Raw genomic sequence first — 11206 nt, 5'->3', positions numbered from 1 at the left:
GATACCATTAGATGGAAACTGAATTGATGCAGTACAGCCAGCACCACCACTTGGTCTACCACAAGCTCTAACTCCTCCTGACTGGTACAGTCTAAACCCAGAAGGACAATTCTGTGTAGCATCTGACATATCCAGATATGCTAGTCTTGTCCATCCTCCTCCAGAACCACACAACTGTCCCATGTGGCAATACGTATAAATAGGAGCTCCTCCGGTTGGAGGTGCAGTAAGATACACACCTGATGGACTGTTTGGCTGTTGACTCTTAATCTCTGCACATGATGATGGTAAAGCAGTTGAGTCATTGTGCAGCACCAATAGCTCTTCAACTACTAGTAATATGCTATCAGCCACACCAGATGCAGCACTGCATGTGTCTTTTACATTAGAGAGGGTGTTGACAATGTTCATTAACATTTGAACAGAATCTCCAGTTGTTTTTAGTATCGTCTCTGTGAGGTTTCTCTGGTCATTGTCATTGGCAATTGAGATTGTTGTCTTGTTAAGAATTTCGTTCATCTTAGTCTGTAGTAGCTGTATTTCAGCTCTCATTTTAGCATCATTTAGCGCAACTTGCTCTTGTAGCTGCTCTGTCTTATTAATGACCATTAGTGAACCGTATCCTGTATTGCAGCTAACATTGGCCATAGTGTAATTGCTTCCTATGGCAGTTGCAGTATCATAAGGCGAGACTACAGTGGCACTTGTGTTGCATGTTGGTAGCTGGATTAGTGTCACCATTGTTATTCCAAGAATAATACCAAGCATAAGGAATATCAGGAGAAGTACAAGAACTATTATCACTACCAAGCAGATACCAATTCTTCCAAGGATGTAAGCTGCTGGATTTTGCTGTGCTGTTGCATCTGGATAAGGTTTTATTGGTAAAAATCCTTTCTTGTCGTCATAATCCTGCAATTCAGTGGTCACTTCGTATGTATCATCCATTATTGTGACTTTTCCGTTGCTAAGCTACTTTTAGGGGATCATGCATAGATTATGAATATCCAATACTAAGCACATTCACATTGTAAGTGGGTTAGTATGATGAATAAGTCAAACTCCTTTCTTGTCATCACACCATTGTGTTTCTAAGGATATAATGTTGCTATTGTGGTTTATGAACCATGAATAAAATAAGATTATATACCACCCACCCATAACAAAGCTTGTAAAATCTCTTTATAATGTTAGCAGTTAGCATTTAAATTAGCAAAATAACTACATAGTGTACTGGCATAAAACAAAGTGTAGTTTGAAGTTATTTTTATTTAACATATATCTCATAGAAACCAACAGCTGTGTCTTCATTGGAAGTAACCTCATCTCCACAGACCCTCAACTCAATATAGTCATTAGTAGTGGTGCTACCATAGTCTCTGTGAAACCATGGTAGACCTGATGCAGCACAACAAATCCCTTCATTAGACCCACAGCCTTGACCATCCCAAAGTGGATCAGAGGTATGAAGGGTTGCTCCTGGAAAGCCACTAGCACCAGATTCACAAAAATAGTTGGTTCCAACGAATGATTGAACTTGTTGATAGCTGCCTGGAGGAGTGGCACAGGGGCAGTTATCAGGATAATATGTTGTGTCACTGAAACCATTCATAAATGTCCAAACGTGTTGACGAGGAGACCCACGAGTGAGGCTAACACCATCAACATAATCAGCATTAAGGTTATTGTGATTGGGGCCATTGTGAATACTCACTGCATCTGGTGTATAATACTGATATCCTGTTACTCTACCACAGATTTGAGAGTAACTGATACCATTAGATGGAAACTGAATTGATGCAGTACAGCCAGCACCACCACTTGGTCTACCACAAGCTCTAACTCCTCCTGTCTGGTACAGTCTAAACCCAGAAGGACAGTTCTGTGTAGCATCAGACATGTCCAGATATGCTAGTCTTGTCCATCCTCCTCCTGAACCACACAGCTCATCCATGTTACAATACGTATAAATAGCAGTTCCTCCATTTAAAGGTACAGTGAGATACACACCTGATGGACTGTTTGGTTCTTGTGATTTTATTTGTTGACAAGATGTAGGAAGTGCTCCTGTGTCATTATGAAGTACTAACAGTTCCTGTGCCACTAGCAGGATATCATCAACCACTCCAGCAGTAGAAGTACTGGTGTCATGATGATTAGAGAGTGTGTTTATTATATTCATTAGCTTCTGAGCAGAATCCCCAGTTGTTTTCAATAAAGTCTCAGTAATGTTAGTCTGCTCAATATCATTTTCAGTGCAAGCAGTTGTCTTGTTAAGTATTGCACGCATTTGAACTTGAACTTCATTCCTTATGACATCGCTAAGCTGACTAACTTGATTTCTTAAATCCTGATCATTTTGTGTCATCTCACGTAATAAGACATCGAACCCAGCACTGCAATTGCATTGAGTAGTAGAAGGTGTTGTACCAGAAGTAGGATCACTTCCAGTTATTCCAGGACTCTCTACAGCAGCATCACATGATGATATACTACTGACTTGGCTGAGTGTGGCTGTGGTTATTCCAAGAACAATGCCAAGTGCAAAGAATATCATCAGTGCCACTATGATTAGGAGACTTATTCCAAACTTTCCAAAGTTGTAGCTGGAACTAGATTGGTGGATCTTTATTGGAGTGTCATCAACTCTGTTATCTACAAACCCTTTCTTATCATCATAATCCTGCAGCTCATTCACTTCGTAGAGGTTATCCATTATTGCAGTTGCACCCTTTCTTTCTGTCGTTGCTGCAGTAACTGTTGTGCCAAGTAAGGCTAAGCTCTCCAGCCATGAATGCTTTTAGGTGAAGCTGAGGGGGCGGTGACTGGTGGGCGTGGTCTTATCAGAAAATACAAAATCACAGATGTCTGGTATATGGTCCTCAGAACTGGCCTCGAGGTTACCTGGTACTCCTGTCAGACTTCAAAGTGGAGTGGGAGCCATTTCTCCTGTTAAGGAAATCATACACGACCAGCCTAGATCAGGGGGGACAGCCTCTGTGACTAAGAAAAGAAATAAAACCACTTCTCCATTATGTAGTGAAATGGATCAGCATCTAACAGAACTAGATTTACTACTTGAACTGTTAGTATGAGAAGAGATGGTTTTATTGATATCTTTTGTTTGTAGTAAAATGTTATCAGAGGATCCTGTCCCTGGTGTCTTCCTATTACCATCAACTAAATCACTACTAGGTGAGAAATACTCCCCCTCTCTCGTGTTTTATTTCCTTCAGATTCTCTCGTGATCTTTTTCTGATACATATACATGTTCTTATGTTGTGTAGAAAGTTTGAACTGACTCCGATTGAAATTGGATTTTAAAAAAATTTTTAAAGTTGTTCAAAAATCAGGTCAAAGTCCCACAGGGACTTTTTGTCAAAATGGAACATTTTCTGATATCATGCACAAAGTTTGAGCTGACTCCAATCAAGTATTATATTCTATTATCATTTTATATTATTTTTAGAATGGCACGGTATTTTATTCCTACACAATGGCCCTTGGAAAGGAGGTATATTCAGATTCACACTGTACATTCCTGATGAGTAAGGACACAGACACACAACACATTACCTTTACTTGTAACAATCACTTTATTAGGTTCCCTCAAATGAGACCAATGATTAGATTCAAGTCAAACGTGTACCATCCTTACATTCACACACATAATGGGTAAGCTATTATAGCATGTACATGTACATCCTTATTATAAAAAGAATGCTTTATTATTTTAATATTCTAATACACATACACATACATACATTATTTAGAGCAATGAACATGTTACAAGTCCTGCCAAACTGGAAATCAAAGACACACCACATCAAGTACACTCTACAATAAAATCATTTTATTTATAATTTATTTATTTTTAGAGATGTCATCCTTGCGATGAGAGGCTGCTTCTTTCGGGATGAGTTTCTGTCAGCATCAAGTAAAGAGGAGGGGATTGCCATCAAAGAGAAGATCAGATCTTGTGTGGAGGACTCCAACAAACAATCACAACACAATGGAGGTACATGTACACTATTGATAGCTAATACCTTTAAATACTACTTGTTGTTGGGATGTGGATTGCTTTGTAGTTTTTTTTAATTTTAAATACATGCACAATACTTTCTAATGTCCTTTAATTTTTATGTACAGATCCTGAAAATGTTTTCAATTTTACTGACAATGAAACCATGATTACTAAAGCACGTCAGCTCCTTCATGAAGGGGTAGGTAATGATCGATACATCTTTATCATGATCTGTGTATAGGGACTACCTGAAGAAGACAAGGGGAACAGTACTGGTATATTGGACACTCTCTCTGCAACTGTCAGTCAGTTGTTTGACTTTGTGATTGGACAATGATCATGCTATACAGTCACCACATGATAATAATAATAGCTTTTAACTGGTTTTCATAATCAAACTCAAATCTATTTTAAATCAAATGAAAACAAACAAGGGTTATAGCTATTTTGTATAATTTATTTATTCATCAGGATCAACAGTTGGCAAATACTTTAAGTCCATTCTCCTAACAAGATCTTTTGGTGGATCTTTACCCCAACCTGAATGAAGTATCTTGCCATATTTAGAAAGATCAATATCACCAGATGCAACTTGAGATTTGAAGCTTTCAAGCTTGTCTTCATCGACCAAGACATAGTGCCATGCTTTTCTCCCTCTATCTTTGCCACGAACAAGATAAACAAAAGGCTTAGCATAAAATCTGTCGTTCCACGATGAGTTTATTTCACATGGTAAGTCTGCTTTGCTGCAACGAATCTCTCTAAAATCACCATAAATAGATGTTTGTCCTGATGACAATTTTTTGGAAAAATATTTTCCATTTCCCATGCCTTCTTTAGTATAAGCCATGAACGTTGATTCTTCATTCTCCTTACATGATGCAAATATTCTCAGTAAGATTCCATGCTCTCGTGTGTGATGCCCACAAGATGGTATGCCAATCTCATCCAGTTTCTTCACACAGTCCCTGATCCAGTTACCGGCATAACTACAATCAGAGATTACCGTTAGCCTTTTACCTCTCATGCAATCCATATAAAAACCAAAGATATCTTCAAAAGTAATCACTCCATCTTTAAAGCACCAGTTACCAGTGCCTTTCTCTCCATGACCAGTGTAGTGGAGCACAGCTATAGTGCAAATAAATTATTAAGCCATGTTAGATCTATATTAATACACTACTAACCTAACTCGGATTCTCTTTCTTGGCAGCTAACAAAAAACCGTTTTATCCTATCCATTTGCTCATCTCTGGATACTTGTACTCCAGTCCAATCTGGACAGACTTCTCGAAGTTGGATTATTTTATTTTTTCCATAAAAATCAATCAGAGATTCCAATTCTTTCCTTGCTAATATAGAGTTGCCACTGACAGAGTAAGCCATCTCATTATCTGTTTGCTTGGGGCAGACATCAATAGAAGGAGCTAGCTCACCTCCATAAGATGAAATGATTATTAAATCCACTACTGAAGCTTGTGACATGTCTCTCCAAGAAGTATCCTTTCTTAATGGTTTTTCTTGTATCTTTTCATCTTCTTTCTTCTCTGTTTGCTTTACTTCTTCATGTTGCTGCTGACTGGCGTGACCTTGTGTTAGCTCTGTTAGTATGAGTTCATTAACCTTCTGCAGTACATCTACATTGTAGTTGGCAATGCTGGTAGATATAGATGAGTTGATGTCTTCATATTGATCCATGATGTCAGAAACAAGTACTACTAGGTCAAGCAAGTCTGCCTTTCTCTTCAAATTCTTGGAAGTACCACAAGCAAAGTTCGCTGTTATTCATTAAGTGAATTGGGGTTGTTGTCATGCATACTGGAACATGAATACACTGCATGTTATTTCAGATGAAAAAATGAGAATATCCAATCAACAGTTATATGACTGTGCTAAAATTTGAAAGTAATTTAAATGCATACAATTTTTACAAAGATGCATATGCAGTCACATGTACAGTATACTTGAAATCAGTATGCTAATGCCTAGTACCTGTAAAAGAGCAATATCGGCACAATTAGAACAAAAAAGTAACAACTGAAAGATGAAAGAGTGCACAATGTAACAAACTATATTATCGTCATTTAGAGTCACTTTTGATGATCCATTTACCATCTTTCATTTCAACATGACTGTACTTAACCAAATTCCTCCATTTGTCGTATAGTTTTGTGTTAGTAGTATGAGTGGGAAATGAACTAGCTGATTCTAATTGTAAAATCTTCTTCCATTTTCCAACACCAAAAGTATTCACTCCATCAACTAGAGCAGCTACAGCATCATGACTCCAAATAATTCTAGATTTTCCCATTCCACTGTAATCAAACATAATAAATCATTGCCGCCATTTTCATGAATATTATACTGACAAACAGATTATCCACACAATATAAGATCTTTCTAGCTATTATATTTGAACTTACAATTTGTATGGTCTTGCTTGTCGTATCGTACTGGGTACAGATTTATTGACACCAGAGGAAGATGATGAAGACTCAGTTGGTGTTGCATCATTGCTGTCATTAGATACAGGATCATCATTCTTTTGTTCAGTCTCCATTGTCTCTTCCTACAATGATAGAGTATAATATTACAATATTATGTTAATTGCAGCATACCACAATGTTTTCTTTCAAAAAGGCACAAAGTTTCTCAAGAGTCCTCTCAACTTTTGCTACATACTCTTCAGTTACTTCTGTTATCTTTTTACTCCTAATTTCTAGACTCTCCCTTTCAGCGGACTTTCTTAAATAATTTTCCAGATATAAAGGCATGGACTGAATAAAGAGAATGATCATTATTGTACAGTAAGTATATGCAGCTATAGCTCACAGTATCGGCTAAAATTCCTAAGTTTTCTATCTCCTCTTCTAGTTTATTGATATCTTCGAGACACACCAAAATTATCCTCTGAAATGAAATAAAAATAGCAAGACTTGTTTCTTCACATGTCAACAGTAAAGGTTCCCATACACTTGGCAACATCATGTTGCTTGCAATATTTGTGGTTACTTTGATCTTGTAAGCAACATGTTGCCAGCCTCCTCTTTCTGGCAACATGTTGCTTACAAGATCAAAGTAACCACAAATGTTGCAAGCAACATGTTGCCTAGTGTATGGAGACCTTAACTTAAAATTGCAAAATCAGTAATCAAAATAAAAAACTGCCAATTTATCTTGTACAAATGGTCATTTCTCATTTCCACATTTCAATGGAAGCCGAACTAAGGACAAACAATAGCCTAAATTTAGCTAAAAGTTTCTAAAGGGCAGCATGGTAGAAAAGGGGCGAGTATGAGGCTATCAGTAGTCTACAAAGAGCTATTATTTTTAAAGACACTTACCAAAACTTTTAGTTCACATAAGAGCACATTGATGTGTTTGAGAAAAGGATCTTCTCCTGTGGCAGACATACCAGATACAACCTCATTAATGTTATCTATGATAACCTGAAGGTTATCAGGCGACCTCGTAAAACCTGGTCCTTTAGTTTTAATGTCTGAACAAAGTTTCTGAGCCATAGTATGAAGCACTTTGACATCAACGTTAAAAATAACAGAAATATTAGCATCAACTTCTAAAAAATGACTCTTCAATAGCTTGAGTTATATCAATCGGGTGCTTACCTTGTCCCGCCATTTATATCACGAGGATTTAACCTGGACCTTGGAGACATGTCTCTAAGGTTGAGACTTCTGCCATTTTGAGCATCACACGTGACAGCACGAGTTGTATAACAGTAATTACCGGTATTATAGTTAATTCATTACTAACCAGCTAGAAATTTTCTTATTATTATTAAAACAAATGTACCTCATCTTCATAGTGAGGCCAATAAAAATCAAACTTTTTTATATAAATGAATGGTATATAAATGACATGACGGTGACATTATAAATGAGAAAAATCATACTTTTGTATATAAATGACAAATTTAAATGAATTAAAAGTGTTGGTTGATACTAAGTGATGATATTAAGAGTCATCATGGAGATGTATCCATCGACCATTCTTGTGTATAACATGCTCGTACTTTACAAGATTTCTCCATTTGTCTTTTATAGCTACGTTATTTGACGTAGGGAACTTTTTGGCTGATTTTGATTCTAAAATCCTCTTCCAGTTTCCAACACCAAAACGATTCACTCCATCAACTAGAGCAGCTACAGCATCATAGCTCCAAAGAGATCTACGACTTCTTACTCTACTGTAAATGAAACAATAATAATAATAATTAATAATAATTACACCCCTTGCCATGTCCTGATGTATACGTGTAGATATACAGACAAACAGAATCATTATTATAGCTGCATGAGCATAAAAGCTTATTGGGTTTATGATAGTGATTTTAGATCATGTAATTGAGCAGCAGAATGGATTGGAAATCTACCAATATATATGAAATCTTCAAAAATGTATTTCTAGCGGTATAATACAGTTCTCTTGAACTTACATTGTAATGGTTTTTGGCTCTTTTGCATCAGTGAGTTCAGATTTAGTGATAACTGGGGAAGATGAAGACTCAGTTGGCATTGCATCTTTGCTGTCATTAGAGACAGGATCATCATTCTCTTGTTCAGTCTCCATTGTTTCTTCCTATTAATCAAACAGTTCAATACACTGCAAATACACTGCAAGTTCATAATAATACCACAATGTTCTCTTTCAAAAAGGCACAGAGCTTCTTTACATTCATCTCAACTTTAGCTTGATAGTGCTCAGCTACTTCTGCTACTTTTCCTTCATCTAAACTCTCTCTCTCAGTGAAATGCTTTAAAAACTCGTCCAGATAAATCCTACTAGTCTATATACATTAAAAACAATACTTTGGCTACAATAACTGTTAGCTCACTGTATTCTTTGTTGTCAGGGAGCTGCTCAACCTTTTCAACTCTTCCTCAGCTTTACCAAAGCTTTTCAAAAGAACTATTTTCTGAAATTAAAAAAAATCAATTGCACATTATTTTTGAAATCTTGATTCTTAAATGCTGCAAACTCTAGTACACTCCGCCTGAACAGCAAGGTAGTTTTAAAGACACTTACCAAGACCTTCAGTTCACATAAGAGCATATTGATGTGTTTGAGAAAAGAATCTTCACCAGACATACCAGATGCAATGTTAGTAATAGAATCTATTATTGTTTGAAGGTTATCAGGTGACCTGATAAAACCTGATCCTTTAGTTTCAATGTCAGAATAAAGTTTCTGGGCCATAGTATGAAGCAGTTTGACATCAGTATTAAAAGTGACATGGGTTTCAATCGGATTAACTTCTAATGAGTATTAAATGATGGAGGATGATTAGAGCATAGATATACTAGTCTAGTCCTTACCATCTATTGAAGGAGCTGCATTTGAAGCTGCCATCATTCCATTGAGTAACAGCTGGAAAAATCTATAGCCCAACTGGAGTCTGGAACTCCTTCCAAGATCTCTCTACATGTGGGATGTGACAAAAGGGTTAAATTAATAATCACTTATTTTATTATCATTGTTAAAATTAATGTTAATAATCAATTCTTAAATAAAATAATTATAAATACTAAATCTACAAATACAACAATATATTAACAGTATTTGTTAATTCATCCCTTCAGCTGCTGCCTCAGTCTAGTAAACATCTTATTTATGAGTGGAATGTGAGTGTCGGCACACCCCAAGAGGCAGTCCTGTCCTATCTTGTGTGCTCTCTCTCTCTCCTCCACAGTTGGGTTAGAAGAGAGGGAGTCCATGGCTTTATCCTGGCACTGTTGAGCACACCTGGTCAACCGATCCTATCAATTCGGAACAAATGTGAGCTGAAGCTTGAAAATTGATTATATTTTTACACCCGACATGCATACATGTAGATGTATTTCTGGTGTGGAGCTGATTCTGATCAAAATTAAAAGTTATGCCAAAGATTCTGTACTATGGTAGATGCTTTTTCCAAAATTTTGTTAATTTTTAAAATGGCTATAACTCGAAAAATTTTGGTCCGAATCAGCTCAAACTTTCTACAGAGTATAAGGACATCAATATGTATCAGAAAATGTAATAAAAAGTGGGGGTCATTTTTGAGCCATTTTTTGGAAAAAACCATGGGCTATAGCCTTGGGTACTTTTCAGAATTTTGGCATTTTCTTAAAATGGTTGTAACTCAAAAAGTTGAGCTCAGAATCAGCTCAAACTTTCTACACAGCATAAGGACATCAATATGTATCAGAAAATGTAATAAAAATTGGGGGTCATTTCGGGGCCATTTTTTGGAAAAAACCATGGACTATAGCCTTGGGTACTTTTCAAAAATTAGCCCGTTTTTTTTTTAATGGCCATAACTCAAAAAGTTGAGCTTGGAATCAGCTCAAACTTTCTACACAGCATAAGGACATCAATATGTATCAGAAAATGTAATAAAAATTGGGGGTCATTTCGGGGCCATTTTTTGGAAAAAACCATGGACTATAGCCTTGGGTACTTTTCAAAAATTAGCCTGTTTTTTTTAATGGCCATAACTCAAAAAGTTGAGCTCAGAATCAGCTCAAACTTTCTACAGAGCATAAGGGCATCAATATGTATCAGAAAATGTAATAAAAAGTGGGGGTCATTTTTGAGCCATTTTTTGGAAAAAACCATGGGCTATAGCCTTGGGTACTTTTCAGAATTTTGGCATTTTCTTAAAATAGTTGTAACTCAAAAAGTTGAGCTCAGAATCAGCTCAAACTTTCTACACAGCATAAGGACATCAATATGTATCAGAAAATGTAATAAAAAATTGGAGCGATTCCAGGGCCAATTTTGCATGAAATGGGCTGGACACAAATACCCATAGCTACCTGTATAGAATCTACTTCCTGCTTTATTCGCTCCTCCAGCTCAGAGACAGGGCGCATGCAATTCTGAAGACAGTTTTGAAGGATCATATGTGAGACTGAGCGATCCTGGCAACATTTAGCACAGCACTGGAAAGCATTGACCTTTTAGCAATAATGATAATAATGATAATAAAATTAATAATTATTATTTACAATATATATTTTTAGCATTTGTAGCTAGTATAATTTAATTTAGTACAACAAATCCATTAATTTTATTACAATACCTGAATGGGACGAATGTAATCTTTATCTATTGACTCTAGCTCTTTTTCCATGGCACACGATATCTTCTTCTCGGCAGCCATTACTGCACACGTGGGCG

General features: G+C 36.5%; 4 protein-coding genes across 4 annotated transcripts; 1 reads left to right on the top strand and 3 right to left on the bottom strand.

The window, feature by feature from the left end:
- The first annotated feature begins 2825 nt into the window (after positions 1 to 2825).
- On the top strand, positions 2826 to 4439 carry LOC100633721 (protein crossbronx-like). Its single transcript, XM_003386512.3, has 8 exons — positions 2826 to 3085; positions 3131 to 3195; positions 3470 to 3548; positions 3604 to 3675; positions 3774 to 3830; positions 3879 to 4018; positions 4150 to 4223; positions 4266 to 4439. Exons 1-8 carry the CDS (start codon positions 2865 to 2867, stop codon positions 4359 to 4361), a joined length of 804 nt encoding a protein of 267 aa, XP_003386560.1. The 5' UTR covers positions 2826 to 2864; the 3' UTR covers positions 4362 to 4439.
- Positions 4409 to 5813, bottom strand: LOC109581853 (uncharacterized). The gene is made up of 2 exons (XM_019996327.1): positions 5212 to 5813; positions 4409 to 5155 (listed from the first exon to the last, which is right to left on the bottom strand). The coding sequence occupies exons 1-2, from the start codon at positions 5720 to 5722 to the stop codon at positions 4485 to 4487; spliced, it is 1182 nt and encodes a 393-aa protein (XP_019851886.1). The 5' UTR covers positions 5723 to 5813; the 3' UTR covers positions 4409 to 4484.
- Positions 5814 to 5933: 120 nt separating this feature from the next.
- LOC109581854 (uncharacterized) lies at positions 5934 to 7738 on the bottom strand. The gene is made up of 6 exons (XM_019996329.1): positions 7651 to 7738; positions 7369 to 7601; positions 6857 to 6934; positions 6643 to 6801; positions 6448 to 6593; positions 5934 to 6339 (listed from the first exon to the last, which is right to left on the bottom strand). The coding sequence occupies exons 1-6, from the start codon at positions 7661 to 7663 to the stop codon at positions 6105 to 6107; spliced, it is 864 nt and encodes a 287-aa protein (XP_019851888.1). The 5' UTR covers positions 7664 to 7738; the 3' UTR covers positions 5934 to 6104.
- Positions 7739 to 7822: 84 nt separating this feature from the next.
- Positions 7823 to 11199, bottom strand: LOC100633593 (uncharacterized). Its single transcript, XM_003386511.3, has 8 exons — positions 11109 to 11199; positions 10843 to 10983; positions 9361 to 9801; positions 9071 to 9300; positions 8880 to 8960; positions 8679 to 8831; positions 8481 to 8623; positions 7823 to 8231 (listed from the first exon to the last, which is right to left on the bottom strand). Exons 3-8 carry the CDS (start codon positions 9395 to 9397, stop codon positions 8000 to 8002), a joined length of 876 nt encoding a protein of 291 aa, XP_003386559.2. The 5' UTR covers positions 9398 to 9801; positions 10843 to 10983; positions 11109 to 11199; the 3' UTR covers positions 7823 to 7999.
- Positions 11200 to 11206: the final 7 nt, after the last annotated feature.

Source organism: Amphimedon queenslandica, unplaced genomic scaffold, assembly GCF_000090795.2.
Source record: "Amphimedon queenslandica unplaced genomic scaffold, v1.1 AMPQUscaffold_13414, whole genome shotgun sequence".
NCBI lineage: Eukaryota > Metazoa > Porifera > Demospongiae > Haplosclerida > Niphatidae > Amphimedon > Amphimedon queenslandica.
Note: the sequence above shows the minus strand (reverse complement) of the source record. Positions and strands in the feature narration are given on the sequence as shown.

What these genes read in the sequence shown, in the direction of transcription:
- LOC100633721 (XM_003386512.3), top strand. Translation starts at nt 2,865, where the DNA reads ATGTCTGGTATATGGTCCTCAGAACTGGCCTCGAGGTTACCTGGTACT. An exon ending in CTAGATTTACTACTTGAACT is followed by an intron (nt 3,086 to 3,130) that starts GTTAGTATGAGA and finishes TTTTGTTTGTAG; the next exon opens with TAAAATGTTATCAGAGGATC. An exon ending in GTCAGCTCCTTCATGAAGGG is followed by an intron (nt 4,224 to 4,265) that starts GTAGGTAATGAT and finishes ATCTGTGTATAG; the next exon opens with GGACTACCTGAAGAAGACAA.
- LOC109581853 (XM_019996327.1), bottom strand. Translation starts at nt 5,722, where the DNA reads ATGGATCAATATGAAGACATCAACTCATCTATATCTACCAGCATTGCC. An exon ending in AGAAAGAGAATCCGAGTTAG is followed by an intron (nt 5,156 to 5,211) that starts GTTAGTAGTGTA and finishes TTTGCACTATAG; the next exon opens with CTGTGCTCCACTACACTGGT.
- LOC109581854 (XM_019996329.1), bottom strand. An exon ending in TAGGAATTTTAGCCGATACT is followed by an intron (nt 6,802 to 6,856) that starts GTGAGCTATAGC and finishes CTCTTTATTCAG; the next exon opens with TCCATGCCTTTATATCTGGA. An exon ending in TTTTGAAAGAAAACATTGTG is followed by an intron (nt 6,594 to 6,642) that starts GTATGCTGCAAT and finishes CTATCATTGTAG; the next exon opens with GAAGAGACAATGGAGACTGA.
- LOC100633593 (XM_003386511.3), bottom strand. Translation starts at nt 9,397, where the DNA reads ATGATGGCAGCTTCAAATGCAGCTCCTTCAATAGATG. An exon ending in TGCAGCTCCTTCAATAGATG is followed by an intron (nt 9,301 to 9,360) that starts GTAAGGACTAGA and finishes AATACTCATTAG; the next exon opens with AAGTTAATCCGATTGAAACC. An exon ending in CCCTGACAACAAAGAATACA is followed by an intron (nt 8,832 to 8,879) that starts GTGAGCTAACAG and finishes TAATGTATATAG; the next exon opens with ACTAGTAGGATTTATCTGGA.